This window comes from Rhamphochromis sp. 'chilingali' (genome assembly GCF_963969265.1).
Source record: "Rhamphochromis sp. 'chilingali' genome assembly, chromosome: 15".
Classification (NCBI taxonomy): Eukaryota; Metazoa; Chordata; class Actinopteri; order Cichliformes; family Cichlidae; genus Rhamphochromis; species Rhamphochromis sp. 'chilingali'.
The window spans coordinates 26,791,817-26,810,282 of NC_137942.1; the positions used below are offsets into that span (position 1 = coordinate 26,791,817).

The window sequence follows — 18,466 nt, forward strand, 5'->3', positions numbered from 1 at the left end:
ACATGAGTGCAGAATGTACAACAGCTTCTGTTTTCCCATCACACGATCAGTCAGTGCTTCGCCTTGGCAAATAATTACTTCAGACATCACATTAGGTACATCCTTCCCCGCGGCTCACCAAAACATAGCCAGAATTTCTTATGGAAGGAATGGTGCCTCTTTATATAAGGCGTCATTGAAGGCTAATGATCTAAATCAGTCTTTACAGGCAATTTGTTAAAAAAAAAAACTAAGAAAAAACCCTGAGTGAAACTTCCTGCCTTGATATCTTTCAGACGGTGATTAGTTGCTGGCGCTTGCGTGCTAAAAATGGTTCTTGAACAGCTGTTCCAAACTATTTAAAAATGTTGAAATGGAAATTAGTGTGGATAAAAAACAATGGCCTGTTTTTGTGTTATATTTAAGTTGGAGAAATGTGCTGTGTATGGGCTCGGGAGATACAAAAACAAAAATGGGCCATCGTGAAATATAGGCTGAGACCTGCACCTGACATTTTTAGCTCATGGCTTGAATCAGCACGGAGCATAGCAATTAAGTGTCTTTTTCTTAAATCCAAACCACAAACAGACTCAGGCTTTTCTCTCATATGCTATTCAACCACGCTGGAAAACACGAGTTCAGGAGAAAAAAAGAGAAAAAGAGTGTTTCTTGTCCTCTGAAGCCCGAGTATATTACCCTGAGATCTGCCTTAGATCAGAAGTGCTTTAGGAACGAAGGAATGGAAAAATGAAATCGATTTCCTTTTGTTCTGGGGAAATCTGTTGCTGGCTGGCCTCAAACAAACTCCCACACGAGGCTGAGAGGAAAAGCTCAGACCGGCAGGATCTTTCTGATGACCAGGAGCACAGCGGAGCAGACAGAACATTCCTGGAGAATATTGACGTGCTGAGCCCACCGGTGCGCACGCACCCCTGGGGAAAGTTAAATGTTACTTTTGAATTACTGCCTCACAAATGCACACGCAGTACTATCCAGAATGTCAGCTAGCTGCTGAAATGCAGCAGTTAGCACTTATCGTTAGAAAGTAGCATTTTGAGGGCACACACACACACATACATAGTAGTTTATAACGAAGCTATCTTCACTGTCTGTGGTCAGTGAAGGCATCAAACGTCCGTGTGGTGTCTAGGTGCTTTGGGCGGCCTTTCCAAAGAATTCAAAACCATTCCTGCCTGTTTATTTGAATGCTAGATGACAAGTTTAAAACCAAAGTGACTTTTTATTACAGCCTTGCCAGGCTTGTTGTGAGTTCCACTGCAAGGCTTGTGTGTACATGCAGAGCGACCACCCAGTGAGTTCTTCCAACTCGAGATTCTCATCTCAAGAAGCAGAGAAAACTTCCTCTACAATAAGATACATGCACTTATATTTTTAAATGCCCTTCTTTTGACTCCTTCAACAACATTACCTCTCCTCGCACACATGAGATAATTCAGTCTGAACTCTTGTCTTGAGCTGCAATTCTCCAGAGATGGCTTAGCATCCATAAGGAGTCATGACAGAGCTGTCAAGCTTGAGATGTCTCTACATGATGTAGAGCTGTGAAAATACAAAGAGTCTGAACAGCACTGCAATGCAAGATCAGTGCTGTTTTCCCATATTCCCACATTCCATAAGCATCATTAGTGGGCGAGGAGGGAAACTAGAGTTTTATTTCCCTAGGACATGCAGCTCCAGTCTTTAAGCACAATATAGCATCAAGTGCTTCTTTAAGACCTTTAAAAAAATAGATCAAACTCTACTGTTAGAAGTTTGTTTCCTTCTGTCTGTCTATGCTTTCAAAGATGACTTTACCTTTTGACTGTCACTTAAATTCGTAACTGTGTCAGACCATATTCTTGACAAGTGACAAAAGTAGCATATTGTTCTGGTAACTGTTCTGTATGCGCTTATCTTCCTCCCAGCTTTAAGATGAATCTGTGAAGGCAACGCCAAAAACGAGGCGGAGCTAACAGACCATTGGTTGTGTGTCAGACAGTAAATATGAGATAAAAATGAGCCGAGAGAGTCTCAGGTCAGTGTCGTAACCATAGAAGATTTGCATAGACTGTGCAGGCGCCGGGCTGCAACAGGTGTGGCAACACTAGCCTGAGGACCACGCCCTACATAAGGTCCACTGTCTGGAGAGGATCGTTTGATTCCCTTTTCATTCAACGAGTCAGCTCAGCGATTGAGACTTGCTGCGTGCCAAGGAGGATAGAAGGAGTAAGTAGGAGTGAACTGCTGCTGCTATTCTGTAACTGTGTTCTCTTATTATAAATAGACTAAAAATGTAAGCCCATATTTTTTGCTTTGTTACTTTCAGTCAGGTCTCTGAGTTTGTGTTGATGCATAGTTCTGTTAGTTTGCTGTTTTCACTTTAGCTCACCCTGACAATTTTGTATTTCAGAAGTTGTCAATCTGCTAAATAATAAATACAATGTTTTTTTCCACATAGAAGTTGTTCTTAGAGAAGTAGATTTTCATGTTATGTCCTGCCTCTCAGGTTGGAAGTTACCACAGTGAAACATGAATATAGTCATTCTGAGAAATATAATGTGATAAGGATATTAAAGGTATCTGAATATACATTTAAAGACAATTTTCAACATCAAATGTGGTCAAGACGACGTGCTGAAGTTCAAACAGTAAAGCATCAGAGTGAGGAAGAAAGGTAAAGTAACTTTGAAGCAAATGGGAAGACAACAGATACTCAAATATTCACTTGTTACAATCAAGGTGTGCAGAAGAGCATCTCTGAACACACAACACATTGAACCTTGAAGCACCAGCAGCAGCAGAAGACCACACCGGCTGCCACTCCTGTCACCTAATATCAGGAAACTGAGGCTATGATTCACATGGGCTCTACAGAATTAGACAACAGACGTTAGGACAAACAATACCAGGTTGTTGTTAGTTTTAATATCCAATCAACAACTGATGGGAACACGAAATGTTTTTAAAAAACTTTTAATATATTTAAAGTAATGAAACAGACAGTTGCACGTTTTCGTGAATCCTGGATAGAAAGGCTGTATGTGGGGTGCATCAGCCATTTACATGGAAGATCATGTACCACATTTCAAGTTTGAGTCTTTGAGTTTCATTTTGAGTTGTCATCCTCGCTCTCTTTACCTGACATTTTCTGATGCAAACGGTCATATGGGTCTACTTAGAAGGGCACGGGTCTCAACACTACATCGTTAAGTGATGTCAGTACCAGGAAAAATGGCAGAGGATGTGCGTTTTTTGCCTTTGCTAAAGCTAAAATTAGACAAAAGCGGAAAATATCCACTTGTGAGCATAATTCATTGAGGCAAGAAAACCACATATTCTGCTGAGTTGAAAGATTTAGAGCAAACATCTGCTCTGAGCACTGCTCCCTCCTTGGCAAAGGTAGGCTTCCAGCAAACTGATTATACTCTACGAGCCTGGTTTTAATTAAACAGCTGACAGCATGGGGCACAAAGGAGGCTGCAGATCTCCAACAGAGTTACAGAAAAGTCTGCACCTGACTCTTCTCTTCCATCTCTCTCCTGGCGCTTCTGAAAGAGTGGCGAGCAAGTCTGCGCCTTTCTTGTGCTCTGTATGGCTGTTTATTGCAGCTGCATGGCACCTGCACCACGCGGGGAGAGGCACTGATTGAAAATCAGTTTGGCTGCACAATTAGCAACAGGCTTATGCACACAGTGATATGCTCAAGCACAGGAATGTGTTCAGTGCAATCATAGACTCTTTGTTTGGGGGTGTCTTGGTAGCAAAATTATTTACAAAGGTGAGTTGAGAGCTATTCAGTTATCTTTGTCCTTGTGTGCACAATACGACTGATAAATGCATATTGAGATAACAATAGCTGAAAAGAGTGATTGTTCTTGTATTTGTTGCTGAGGGTAACATGTAACCTGAGAGTGACATCCCGTTCTTAATCCATAGGGTTTAATGTGATGTCGTTCCACCCTTTGCAGCTACAACAGCTTCACTTCTTCTGTTTATGGGAAATTGAGGTCAGACTGATGATAAGAGACTTGCAGTCTCCGCTCTAATTCATCCCAAAGGTGTTCTTTCGAGTTGAGGTCAGGATTCTGTGCAGGCCAGTCAAGTCCTTCTTGCTCATCATCTTTATGTACCTTGCTTCGTGCATTGTTGCGCAGTCATGTTGGAACAGAAAGGGGCCATCGTCAAACTGTTCCCACAAAGTTGGTAGAATGAAATGATTTAATTAACTTACTAATCTGATCGGCAGATGGAGGAGTATTATTTATCGCTCCAGAGAACCTGTCTCCACTGCATCTGACGTCTTGTATTGGACTTGGTGATGTAAAGATGTCACAAACCTTTGGGAGATTATATAAATATATCACACAACTGTAAATTTCAGTTTAACACTGGAAGAAAAATCACAGCTTATTTTGTGTCTGATGTGGTTTTGACAGTTTGCATATTTGGAGGGGAAGGTATCACCAGAACGAATGTATGATTGGCACAGATGGACGCTCAATGCTGTGAACGAGGTGCGCAATGATTTGGTTCTGTCCTGTAACTCTTTGCTGCTGAGTACAGATTTTTCAGGTCCTCATTAACACCAGCATTTTGATGGAAGGGAGCAGAAGTGAACTGAATGTAGAGCGTCAGGGGAATGAGGAACCCGATGGACAAAATACAAACAGGCAAGTTAGCTTTATTTCTTTTTACACAATGAAAACATCTCGTGCGTGTTGTTTCTCAGCAGTGCAAATACAGAGCGAAACAACAGATACTGAGACTCAGACACACCTGACGTGTGTTGTCTTTTTAATGGTGCAGATCAGTTATAACAAACTGTAACAGTTTGTAACAATGTAGCTCTCCTGTGAGTCAAATCTGCAATAAACCTGAGAAGAAATTTGATTGCCTTTATATTAAGAACACATTGATTCTCCTTTTTGGGGCTGCTTCCAATCACATGGTCTGGACTGATCCCCGTGTCCTACACAGGGACGGATGCATCAGTCTTAAGTTGATGCATCTATCGTCCATGTGAAGGTTCAAAGATTACAAAAAAGTGCTATTTGAATGAGAAAATGAGGCTTGTAGAAAGAAAGTGCTTTGAGTATGAACGGAGTAGAAAGTCAGTTTTAGATCGACCTTGGGTTGATCTAAAATACCATGTTATTCCAATTTTTGTGTATTATTTTTATTTACTATGTCAGTGCGCCCCAATCACATCCCATGAACAGCTCAGTGTGTATTAGTAAAGAATCCACATTCACCTCCTAAGAAATCCCAACATTTGCTCATAGAAAAGATAACACAGCGTGATTGAGACTGAGCAGGACCAGTAAATGTGATTGGCAAACAACAACGCTACACCGTAATGCATGAGTGGACAAAAGCAATGCTCCCAGCTCAAACGTGACTATATAAATGACTTATAAATGAGGCTCTGAGACAGAGGAAGCAATCTATTCATTCATCAGCACACGAAAAGAGGGAAATAAACAGCCTAGACGAGAGAACAGCTACGCTCATGCATCCCTTTAGGGTGCAAAACTCAAATAAATATTTATTTGCCTTAAAATAACCGGATTACATATATATTTGTTACATAAGTATGACATAAAAGGCTTTTTTTGATGAGTTGGTCAAATTCACCTGACTAGCATACATTCAGTTCATACCAAGCATATCTCAATTTAATGATTAATTATTCAAATGCAGTAAATAAACATTTTATTTTATATATTTCATTTGCATTTTACCCAAAATGATTGCCTTGTGTTTTTCGAGGGCAAAGAATCTTTCTTTTTTCTTTTCTTTTTTACGACACAAACCAGCATTTGTCATACCAGTACACCTGACTCTACTTTGGTGTGCTGGTAGGCACAGCGAGAGGACACCAGCTCGTCTCTGCTGCTTCCAGCTCTGAGCTCTGAGATCTCGCGGCTGTGAAACACAGTGTCACTGTGTTCACTGTGTGGGCATGCTTTGCTCTGTCTCGAGCCAATAAACCTGGCCTGGAACAGGTGCGCCAGCCGGCTCTGCAGGAACTCTAGCTGGTGCTTGAAACACACCCGCCTACGCACACTGCCATTAAATATAAGCTTTAAAAGCATCATAGGTGTCATAATGCAGGGGTACAGTACAATATCTTTTCTGTATTATTAATATTATTATTGTTATTATTATAATTATTACTGATTTATTGCACAGGGCTGTATTGTAGTTTTAGTTTAGTCTTTATGGGGCTTTACTATAGCTTTAGTTGTGCCTAATTAGTGTGTCTAATAATCAGTGTTAGTTTTTTTGGTTCCTAGACTGAATTCCTAGACATCTCTGGCAGTTGGGTTTAACCAGAGGACATGGAGTTAAGCATCTGTTGTGCTAGAATTTCTCTACGTGAGTCTGTGAATCTCTACCCTGGCATGGATATCTCAATAGGACATGAGGAGAAGACAAAACAAAACAAAATTTCCTTCAATCATTAAAAAAAAAAATCTATCTTTGTATTACCTGTGCCTGAGCTCCGTTGATCATCAGGTAATAAAGCTTGCTGAGGATGCTCTGCTGCAGCTGATCCCAGGAAATAGACCGGTCCTCCCTCATGAGGAACGGAGGCCCGAACCTAAAACCAGCACAGAGGAAATTAGTGTCACAGGAGCTAAAAGATGATGAATTCAAAATGGCAACACCACCACTCAGCCATCCCATATTACCCCTTACTGACTCACTGCCTTCTTATCCTATTGTAATGTAAATAATTATTTATCATCATTATCAGTATTAGAGCAGAATTCTCATTACAGCCCATCTACAGAAGGGAGATAAGAAATGGAAAAGACCCTGTGACATGACAGATCACATGACGCATTTATTATAATACTCATTTAATTGAGGTCAACCCGCTATTGTATGTATTAGATTTATTAGCATACACGTCCATAAAGAGACAAAATAAGAAGCAGATACACATCAGAATTGTAATGAATGAAAGAAAAGCTCTGGTGCATGTTTAAAGACACTGTGTTTTTTCATTTGCACATTTTTGCAGACACTGAAGCAAAACAGTAGATTTTAACATATTGTGCCAGTGAAAGCTGGGTGAGGCCGTAGCTTCCTGCAACCCCTGAATTGGATAAGCAGTTAAGAAAATAGATGAATGGATTTCTTAAAATAATCTGCAAAGTTCTCCACTCGACTCCAAACCTAAAAAAAAATCAAAAACAGTGCCTCATTCAAATGTGTCCAAATTTACCTGCACTGCTTCCAAAACACCAGCTAATTTTAGATGGCTTTGCAGGATTACCATTGAACTTGTGCCTGAGCCATGTGTGCTAAATTCCCTTCACTTTGTCAAAACAGTCACTCTTTAGCTTGAATTTTATTTTGGGTGAGAAAGCAAAGTCACAAGGAGGCAGATCAGGCAAGTAGGCATTGGTCAGTGGGTTAAGAGTAGTATGAAATGTAATTGTCTTGCTCTATGGTTTGTGACAGATAGCCTTACCTTCAGAGATCCCAGTTTATTATTTCTTTCACACAATATTTTGGAAGTTTCATGAAAGAAATGTGAGAGTTGGGGTCATACAGAAATATCTATTATCTACTGATAGGTCTATATTTTATACTTGAGCCGACAGGTGTAAGAATTGGCATCTACAGGCAAAATGCAAAAGAACCAAATTGCTAATAGAAGTAACACCTTTGGGTTTCCACACATAAAAATATCCCATCACAGTTCCAAGTTTTCACACTGGTGCTCAGAAATGTGTCTGTGATGCTCGACTAAAAAGAGTGAAACAACTATGTGACTCCAATGTCATTTTCTTGGCGCTGCACAGTCCTCCAGCTGTCATCTGATGAGAACGAGATAGGTGGGTGGGCTGAGCAATGGCAGAGAGGCGTTTGAAGGAGAAACGGAGAGGCCGACCCTTATAGATTTGAGCGGACTTTCTCTCAGTCGCGTTGGCGAGCTCACCTATATTGATCTCTCTGGACTCTGTCACAGTGTCTGATGGATCTCTGTGTATAGCGCCAGATGTCAGAGTCCTCGGTCGTTTGATTTGAAACTCATCTCACTGAGTCACAGAGTGAAATGTGAGCCTTTTCTGTGACAGGGAGATAATCTGACCTTGAAGTGGTTCCCTAGAGGAAGGCTATGTATAAAACAAGTTTATCAAAGTTGATTAGGTTTAAAGGACAAGTGGCTACTTCCTGGATTCATTATTTCTATATATACAAAAAAAAAATATATAAAATAAAGAAAGGAAACATTTTAAATTCTAAAGTATGAGCCTGCATCTTATAGCATGGACAAACTGACAACACTGGCAAATGTAACATCCAATGGCAAGACACTTCCATGAGCTTAGAATTCCATTTTTCTAGTACCTCGGATAAAACAGGGCGGATGAATGTTCAGCTTAAAGTGTAACCTCACAACATTAGGTTGTCCACCACTTGATGGCAGGACACCAATGGACTGTATGCATTCACTTGTTAAATCTATGATAGTGTATGGAATTAAAGCTGCTTAGCTTGCCCAAAGATGCTCCTGCATCTGCAAGCTGCTTTGCAACCCGCCACCATCTCACACCTACAACTGATTTAGGCCTGGTACCCTAACATGCATGTCACTGGGAGGAAGCTGGAGAACCCACATAGACATAAGGAGAGGGTGCAAACGCCACACATAAAGGCCCCGTGTCACTAGTGGGTTCGACCTCAGGAGCTTCTTGATTTCATGCGATCATCCTAAATGACTGGAGATGGAAATATCAGTGTTTTTAGACTACAGTGGCCATGAATAAGCTACGTATGACCTGGCAAGGAGCAAATGTTGTTGAGCGAATAAAGTTAAAGTTGAGAGATGAAGTAGATGAACTCTGATACTTAAGGAAGTCATCTTCCAAACTCTTCCCATGGAGAGTATCACTCTTACTGGGACCCCAGGCACGCTCCCACACAGCGATCATTTGACAGGTCTGCTGCTTAGGTGTGATGTCTAAGCTATTACAGAACAATTGCTGTCAGAGAGGATGTTACAGTGAGCAGCCCATTGATGTAATTACCTAACCGCCTGCTGGCCGGCTCCTGCAGCGTTGCACACCAGCAGCAGAATCTTGACGGGGGCACCTTGGTTGAGGAACTCTGATGATAACGTCCCAGATGGGGGTAACCTCTGACCCTCAGGACCTGTTGCGTATGGGGATGATGGTAGGCTGTGATGGTACCCTGGAAGAGGATGGGGAACACAAGTCTGAGAAGTAGAGCGTGCTCAAAAGAGGAAAGAGGCACTAAAATGAGTCAGCTTTTAACAACTTTGCATTTACAGCACCAAATATTTCACGTTGCTCTTGAAAGGAAGCTGAACTGATTCCATGTGCCGAGAATGTGTTCACGAAACTTAACACCTCTACTGGGGAGTAAGGAGGAGAATTGAGATATATAAAGTGGCGAGACAGCAACTTTCTATTTGGGGAACAGTGATTCAGAGGGGAGAACAGATGGACCAATGGCTGCCTGCACTCTCAGCAGGAGGTATTATCTGATACAGCTTCTGTTCCACATCCCGTCCTGGTGGGGTGCCAAGAAGCGCCACTTCTCGCTCGGTCCCCTCGTGTCTGTACCAACACACAGAGGAGTGTGACCGAATGAGGGAAAAGCGGAGACTATAAGATTCCTGCTTGATGTGACGTCAGTGGAGCTGCTTTCCCATCACACAGCTGACAACCTTCAGGCTTGGCACATAAGTAGGTGATTCAGAAGTTCACGGCAATAAATCACATGTTAAATTACTTGCAGACGGTATTGATTGACCACAGCGGCTGTGTTCCCATACAACAATGTTTCATTAAACAATGCTGTTTACACCTAACACATGATTCATCAATGACAAAGCAAATGTCATGTTACTGAGACTGTTGTAAAGCAGCAAGCCTGTGCTGAAACGTGCCTCCTCTTACACATTTAATTCAACTCGGTTCAGTTTAATTCAGTTTTATTCACGTAATGCCAAATCACAACAGCAGTCACCTGAAGGCACTTTATTTTGTAAAATAAATTAATGCATTAATGCAGAGAAAACCTCAACAATCAGATGAGCCACTATGAACAAGCACTTGGTAACAATGGGAAGGAAAAACTCCCTTTTGACAGGAAGAAACCTTCAGGAGAACCAGACACAGGGAGGGGAAGCCACCGCCCTGGTTGGAGGAGAGGGGAAGAAGACTGGAAAACACACACACATATAGTTGAATGGTGAGGGCATTAAGCTGTGCACTGTATGAAGGACAAGATCTCTTCAAAATGAGTCGAACCACCACAGCTTAAACATTAAACTTCTGATTGCAGTGTCTTGACCTTGCGATTGAGCGCAATAAATATGCACAGCTTTTGATTTCCTAATGTTGCCCTAATCAAGCAAGCGGGTGATAAAACTTGCTCACTAGGAGCTTTCCATTTACATGAGGGTTGACCTCAGGGGAATGATTTATGGGTGAAAATCTCCTTTTAGATCCCCCATGAAACATGAAATTCATAAGCCATATTCTGGCTTGTCCCACTAAGATTTATGCAGGGGTGCTTGGGAGGAGACCTACCTGTCATTTGTCATTAAATCTGTTTTTTACATTAAGCTGTCAAAAACTGAACTGTTTCTAGGCTTCTTTTTTTAAAGCTCCTGTTGCTGCTCTCATTATTTTTTAAACCTTGTTTCCAGGATGAATAACAGTTCAGTGTGTGTCTATTTGACTGTTTTCATTCATGTAACCCGAACTTGTCTATTGCCACAGGCATTCTATAAAAAGGCAATTACAGTGCAGCCATGAGACATTTATAACACACAAATGTGCACCACACTAAACCACAAACCTGTTGATCCTGACCTTTTATCCTGAAAAAGCCTCTAACTAATTCTAAGAAACCGCAGGAGGCCGGCAAACTCTTCCTTCCCCTGCACTCTCAGGCTTCTTTCACTGTCAAACAGATGAAGAGGCTGAGCCTCACTAAACACAGCCAGACTATGAGAACCCATAATTAAACACCTCTACGCCTAATGGGATATACTCTACCCACAGCAACAGCTATCCCTCCTTTCCATTAGCAGTCTGCACAGTCGTGTCTTTGAACAGGAAAGGCAGTCAGACGTGAACTTCAGTCAGGTAACAGATGCACATTTACAGCTTTGAATTTGTAGTAAAATATTACATAACAAGTATGTATTAATGACAAAAAAATTAAGCACTGAAAATATGATGCATAAAGAGGAAGATTGTCTGTGAAAGCTGTCAAAGCGCGATTTCAGACCTGCTTGGTACTGTTGTGTGTCATATAAACAATCATATAAACAAAACAGTGAAAGGCAGTGGTTTGGCTGGACAGATGTTACTCATAACGAATGCTCCATTCATTATTGGGAAACCTAATAACACCACCAAATATTTGATTTGAGCTAAACTGTTTGTTCAACAAGACTGTAGGTCTTGTTGAACAAACAGGGTTACAAACAAACGATATTCCTATCGTTACAACGCTGTTTCAGTTACTAACAAGAAAATGCGGTCGTGTTACTATTTTTCAACAAACAGCCGGTTGAAGCCATTGACTGTACAAAAGTTGTTTTCTACAGTCAATGGTTGAAGCTGTGTTCAGCTTACCGCATCTTATATCAGTTGCACGGAAGTAGCTATAAGTAATCTGGACGCTACAGCTTTAAGGGGCTGCGCGCGCTCCCGCGGACGGCAATCACTAGGGGTGCAACAATACTCGAATCGATATTGAACCGTTCGATACAGTGCTTTCGGTTCGGTACGCATATGTATTGAACAATACAAAATTTTTAATTTGTATTGTTTTTAATTTGTATTGTTTTTAATTTGTATTGTTTTTTTAATACAAAAATTTTTTAACATAAATTTTTTTTTTAATGTGATACCCCTGCTGCTGTCAGACCTGCAGGTATCAGGCTGTGATGTTCTCCTTTATAGTGGACAGAAATTATTTTTTTGGAGTGGCACAAATAATTTGTTTGGCTTCTGATTGAATGCAGAACACCTGATGGTTATGTTAATAGTCAAGGTAAAAGATAAATGGATACAAATAACTTTGTTGTTTGCAAAACTTGTGCATATGATTTTAAAATTCACAATTTATATTTGTATTTAAGGTTATGAAATATGATTCAATGAACATGTTTGTGGTTGTTACAGTAAAAATATCACTTTTTCTACTCGGATTTTATGTTTTTTTTTTGTCTGATTTTAGATCAATTAAAATGGCCAATTATACCCTGGACCCCAGAGGGTTAAACATATATTTTTTTTAAAGTAACGCAATAGTTACTTTTCAAGTAATTAATTACTTTTAGAATCTGGTAACTCAGTTACTAACTCAGTTACTTTTTTGAAGAAGTAACTAGTAACTATAATTAATTACTTTTTCAAAGAAACTTGCCCAACACTACCTTAGCATCTTGAGGCAACTATTTTGATTTGGCGCTGATCAATAAAACTGAATATTAAAAAGGATTTTAGTTAAAACCACTAATATCAACAAACATGTGGTACAACGGTCGAGTGGTTGAGGAAAAAAATCAATACAGCATACTATTGTGACGTTTTGGATGGTAATGCCCTATTGATATAGGGACACCAAATAAATCATACTCTGGGAATGCTGTGAACAAGTTGGCTCATCTCACGCACCACCATCCTGAGATAAAATTAACCTTGTGTTAGCATTATATTAAATTGACTCAACCCCCCCAAAAACCATCCAACACTGGACACACTTAGCTTTGCAAACCTACCTCCTATTTATAGCCTGCATGGTTCGTTGGCATTGTGACTGGGCAAGCAAGGCAGGCAGTGCTTGTCCAATAATATCCAAAACAGACATGAATTAAAACCAAAGTAAAAGCAATCTCATCTTAAACTGATAGTCTTCTGTAATGTTAACTTTTTTTTATTACCTGTTTGCAAAATCCTGTGAACTGCTGCCATGTTGTGGCTACATTTGGCTAGTTGGACAGGCAATGATAATAGAACAGGTAAGTCGAACAGCTTCAGACCACAAAAGTTCTTCCATATTTGCATCTCTAAGAAATCACTTGACAAAATGTAAAGTTGCTGTTTTGCCAATAAACCACCATTACATCCTTATTAACATCCACCTGTAGATATTTACAACTAACCATGACACAGTGCTCAAGTGCTTTTTTACTAATAAGATATTTTAAAATACATTTTTTTTGAGCTCATTAAAAGCAGCTTATTTAGTGATACACACTCCTCACAGGACTACAAACGAATAATAGAATAAGAAGCTACATTTGGTTGTTCATTTAATCAAAGTGATCGCCACAGCGGGTAGCTCTGAATGCATTAATGTAGAGTTAACAGAACATAAAGTACTTTAAAAAAGCTCAGCCTTTAACATCTGCACCATTAAAATCAATCCATTTAACACTTGTTCTAGAAAATAATTACTTTACTTTGGGTACTTCATGTACAATGTTCCAAATATAAATTTTTATGTCTAATAAGGTGTGATATTGGTACATTTTTTTAAAGGAACAATTCTAATTCAGCTAACATAAAACATTCTGTTTATAACCATAGAAGTAATATTTTTTGCCAATTATTCAGCCTAGAAAGAGTGCAGAAAGGTGAAGATGTCCAGGTAGAGTGCACTAAGATGCACAAGGATGTTGGCTAATATAAAGAAATACAAGACAAGCAGCAGAAAATCAACATAAAGTACACTGTGGACCAAGAAAATACGCTGGGGGGTGGTGGTGTGTTCATCAGCTCTTCCGTAAAACACTACATGCCGCTGTCATGACTAGATCTGAAAGTCTACATGTTTTGAAAGCAGAAATTGTTAGAAAACTGATACCTTGGCAGATTTCACACTAGATCCTCTAAGTTTTTAGGATGTGCAGATTAAGAAAGCTCACATGATGATGTTAAATCAGTCTTTTCTTTAAAATGATGAGACAGTAAACGGTAAAGAAAATGTTCAAACAGACTACAGTATGGGAGATGATGTCATCTTACTGAAACTTGGCAATAAATGAAAAAAGGCAGAAACTGTTCTATGTTTGTAACAAAAAGAAAAACGCGTGAGATGGATATATAACCGCGGAAGCCAAATATCTGTTTCCAAGTATTCTCTGGCAGGCGCTCCTTTATTCAAGTCTAACCCCTGGCAATAATCTTCCTGACAATGATATTGTGCTCATTATTTCTTGTCAGAGCACCATCAGATCTCAAACAGGAAAGACTCCTCTTCACTTAAATGTGTCAAGATTACATTTTTAATGTAAATCCAACCTAGTTGTTTACCAGTACATTAAAGAATCTCAACATTAAGACATCAATTTAAGTGAGACTGAAATGAATGAAAGAAAGTATTCCAATAAATAAATCCTAATTAATAAAAGATGGTCATAATTCTGTCATCCAGCATGAACATGTGAATCATAGGATGCAATGACGTATTTAGTATACAGGGCAGGTGATAAGCATCATGCGGGAATATGATGCAAGAGATTAATTTTAAGACTGCAGCAGCGATGGTGAGAGTTCTGAGTGGAAAGGTCACATCGTCATGGGTTTGACTTTGGTTTAATCCACAGCACACAATTTTTTCATTCATCACAGCTCTTTAGTGAGCACCTCATGCTGTCTCTAACAGCATTTCACATCTGCTGGATATAACGCTAACTTATGAGTAGCTGTTACCATGATGTTCACTACATGAAAAAGTAAATATTAGTCAATCAAAAAAGTGTGATAGGAGTAACAGGGACCACACATCAGTGCAACTGCATCAGTGCAACTGAGGATTATAAAACATGGTTACATTTTTTGGGGGGTTTAACTGCACACCAGCTGTATTAGATCTGTTCTTAAAGTAAACGCTTCAGGGTAAAATCCACACGGGTCCATGCACCGTTCATGAGCACTGAGCGGAAAAATGTTTTTAATCAGACTCCTGGTGAGTGTTGGTTATCATATCATATAGTTAAACAACATAATTAGTTTTGTTTTCCTTTTACCGTTTATGAATAGTTAAATAAACTCATGGATCAGACCTGTTAGTGATTGCAGACTGTGCCAGATTGTGTAAAAGCATTAGAAATCACTGAAATCAGATAAAAGCAATAAAGTATTGTTTATTTAAATATAACACTATAGCACTAAAATAGCACAAAAATAAAAATAGCTCATACTTTGCTCATAACTTAATTTCATTTTTATTGCATTGGTAATAAGACAGAAAACATTTGTCTTCCTGGACTAAAATGAAATCAGAGATAAAATTTAACTGAGCAAAGTATCTTTACTTATGAATTGTGTACATAAGTAATTTAGACATAGAGGAGTGTACATATATATGTGGGGTATTTAATGAAAATCTGTAGATTAAACACTTCAAACAACTCATAACATGAGGTTATGCTAAAGACTCACCAGCCACTTTATTAGATACACTTGTTCAGCTGCTTGTTAATACAAATATATCCAGCGAGCATCATTTATCTGGGGGAAAATACCTATTTGGTAACAGCAAGAAGGAGAAGAAGAAGAAAGTGTGCAGAACAGCATGCGGCAGGTCGGCTGCAGCAGCAGAAGACCACACTGAGTGTTCCTCCTGTCAGCTAAGAGCAGGAATCTGAGGCTACGATTCTTAAAGGCTCACCAAAATTAGACAGCAGAAGATTGGAAAAATGAGTCAAGTCTTAAATTTCTGCTGCAGGGTCAGAATTTGGCATAAACAGCATAAAAGCACAGATTCATCCCGCCTTTCATACTAGCAAGAACTAGCAAAGTGTCTATGTAATGTGTTGCTGAGATGTCTACTAAAGCTAGCATGCTAACAAGCTAGTGACAGTAGCCTTGTATAATCAGGGGTGCACATAAGTGGTCCGCAGGTGCGCATGCGCTGTCAAAATAAAAGACGTGCACCAGATAAGAAGTTGCAACATGCGTTTGTGTACATATAAAATGCACTGTTTTGCCTGCTAAAGTGGGATTTTCACGGCATACTCTGCACCACATCTCTCATCATTTGTTTGAAGCCAGCTCATCTCCTCCAACCACTTTTCCGAGAATACGCGCTTCTTTTGTGGTTCAGACTCCTTCTGACATTTCTTTGGAGGTGGAGGAACACAAAAGTAATTGCTTAAAGGAGCTTGCTTCTTCGACATCCTTAAGAGTTCTAAACAAATGTCTGTCCTCCTCCAGAAAATCTTATGTACGCAAACGAGCGTTGCAACTTCTTATCTGGTGCGCGTCTTTTATTTTGACAGCGCATGTGCACCCGCGGACCATTTATGTGCACCCCTGTGTATAATATCCGTTTGCACCAATCAGGTTGGATGATAGGCAGTCATTGTATGAAACTCTGAATGCAAAGATGGATGAAGGCAGTCCTTCATCATCACTGAGTTAGTAGGCAACCACTGAAGAGAAAGTAAGATGGGAGAGCTAGAGTTTGTTTTTAGCCTAACACTTAATTTTCCTGCACACTGCGTACAACATCCTCTATCTGCCCGCTGCTTGCTGTTTCGTATCATTGACCCCTTTTAAAATAAAGTATTTTTATATTTCAGCGTTGAGTAGAGCAGAGCAAATAAAAACTTCTCTTCTGGTAGCCCTTTACACTGGGTTTTGCCAGTTTTTTTCCCTCTTAGAAAAGCTGGCTAAACAGAGACTGAGACATTACATAATATAATGCGAGATAATGTTTAGCAGAGGAGCTTTACTCAAATAACTTTATTATACCAAGGGGCCATTATTAGATGGATGCATCATTTAAAAGCAGGTTTTACTGTGACTGAGTGACACCATAATTGAAAAAAGAATTACTAGCATTTTGGAAAAATAAGCAAAATATCAATTTTCTTTCATATTCCAGCAGCCTGTGCAAATGGAAAAAACCTATTTCAATCAACGCGACTTCTACTGAGACTGTGTGTTTACTGGCACTACAGGTGCCTGACTACATCCTGTGCAAGCACAGACGGAGGGCCTAAGCTGCTCTGCTAACACACTCTTCATACTCTTCACAGCCTGTGCAGACATTGTGTAAGTCAGGCAGCAAACAAACACATATCTTGCAATTTCCTTAAAACATAATAATATCTTACGTCTATTTTCACGGGGCAAACATTTCTCAGTGAATGATGGGACAGTCTCATGTGGGCAGAAAAGTGCTGAACGTCGATGTTGACTCAGCCAGTGAGAACCAAGAGATTTAGTCTGGAGACCAGACAGACTGTCACGTGGACCTCGTTTTAGGCAGCACTGCTCTGTACGGTCACTGACCGACATAAATTAAAGCACTAAAAGTCACATTTTTTCAAGGACTCCTTCAGCGTTGACACGACTGGAACTTACAGCCCTGTAAGAGTGGACGACAGTGCAGAACCTATTTGTTTCCAACACAAATCAAAGAAACAAGGGGATACTGTGCACTAAAGGACTTCTGAGAACACATTTTACATCGCTAGCTGAGAAATAGATGAAATGAAGACATAAATCTGATAGCACAAGGGAGGCCTGCACGGGGGATGTAATTCACTGCACTCTTTGTAAAGTTATATAGCTGTTAATGTGCTCCCTGAGGACCCCCTACAGGAAGGTGCATTCCCTAATGGTTTCATTAAGCAAAGTAAATTCATAAGATGAGCTTGTTTGCTTACAGACTTGTGTGCACTTGCACATTAATGTGTATAAATATATCCATGCTGTACCACAAATTAGTTCTAATACTCAAAGACAGTGTGAGTGCTTTGTTGTGACTGAAAATAGCATGTTATATGTTTAAATCTAGATTAAAAACTGACTTGCTTCAGTCATACCTGAGATCCGTGCAGAGCCGCCTCTGATGTAGAGCGGGGGAGCCTGAAAGGCATAGATGACATCGTTTTCAGCTATGCTAGTCAGGTCGTCTTCATCAAAGAAGGAGCGTTGGAAACCAATGGAGTAAACCTCTGTCAGGATCACCTGGAGACCAACATGCAAACACAAGTTGGTTCCTTGATGTACATCCTTTAACGTGGTGAAGGAAATGACTTTACTATTATTTACTTCATGTGTTGTAGCCAAGAGGAAATTCAAGCCAAAGGCGGAGTAAGAAAAGTACAATCACACCAGTTACAGTTGCTTTACTGTACCTGGTCCGGAGAAATTTTCCCCTCGTCAGCCACCAACCTCCTCAGGAAGGCCACAGAGCCAAACAGCGGCACAGCCAGCCCGACCCGGAGATAGCGCTGTCCTTTGGTGCTGAACACCAGAACCACACACAAGGGCCTGCCGCAGACAAAGACACACAATCAGGAACAGCGGGCAATGGGGTGGCTTCTATTTTGATTTCTGTGCCATTTCTACTGCAGCCTCCTCTACAGCCAAGAAGGGACAAAAGAAGACTTTCATGAATAAATCAATACATTTTAACATTAATAATAGATCATTAGGACTCAGTTTTATGTGTGCGAAATAAT

The 18,466-nt window shown here is 40.0% G+C and overlaps 1 protein-coding gene across 2 annotated transcripts in view; it reads right to left on the minus strand.

Moving 5' to 3' along the window:
- Positions 1-18,466, minus strand: part of usp43b (ubiquitin specific peptidase 43b) — an 85,164-nt gene that overhangs the window by 15,842 nt on the left and 50,856 nt on the right. For both annotated transcript variants that reach the window (XM_080905770.1, XM_080905769.1), the window contains 4 exons: positions 18,140-18,275; positions 17,825-17,969; positions 9,027-9,189; positions 6,472-6,583 (listed from right to left, as the gene is read on the minus strand). In XM_080905770.1, the coding sequence (XP_080761896.1) occupies positions 6,472-6,583; positions 9,027-9,189; positions 17,825-17,969; positions 18,140-18,275 (556 nt within the window). The remainder of the gene's footprint in view (positions 1-6,471; positions 6,584-9,026; positions 9,190-17,824; positions 17,970-18,139; positions 18,276-18,466) is intronic.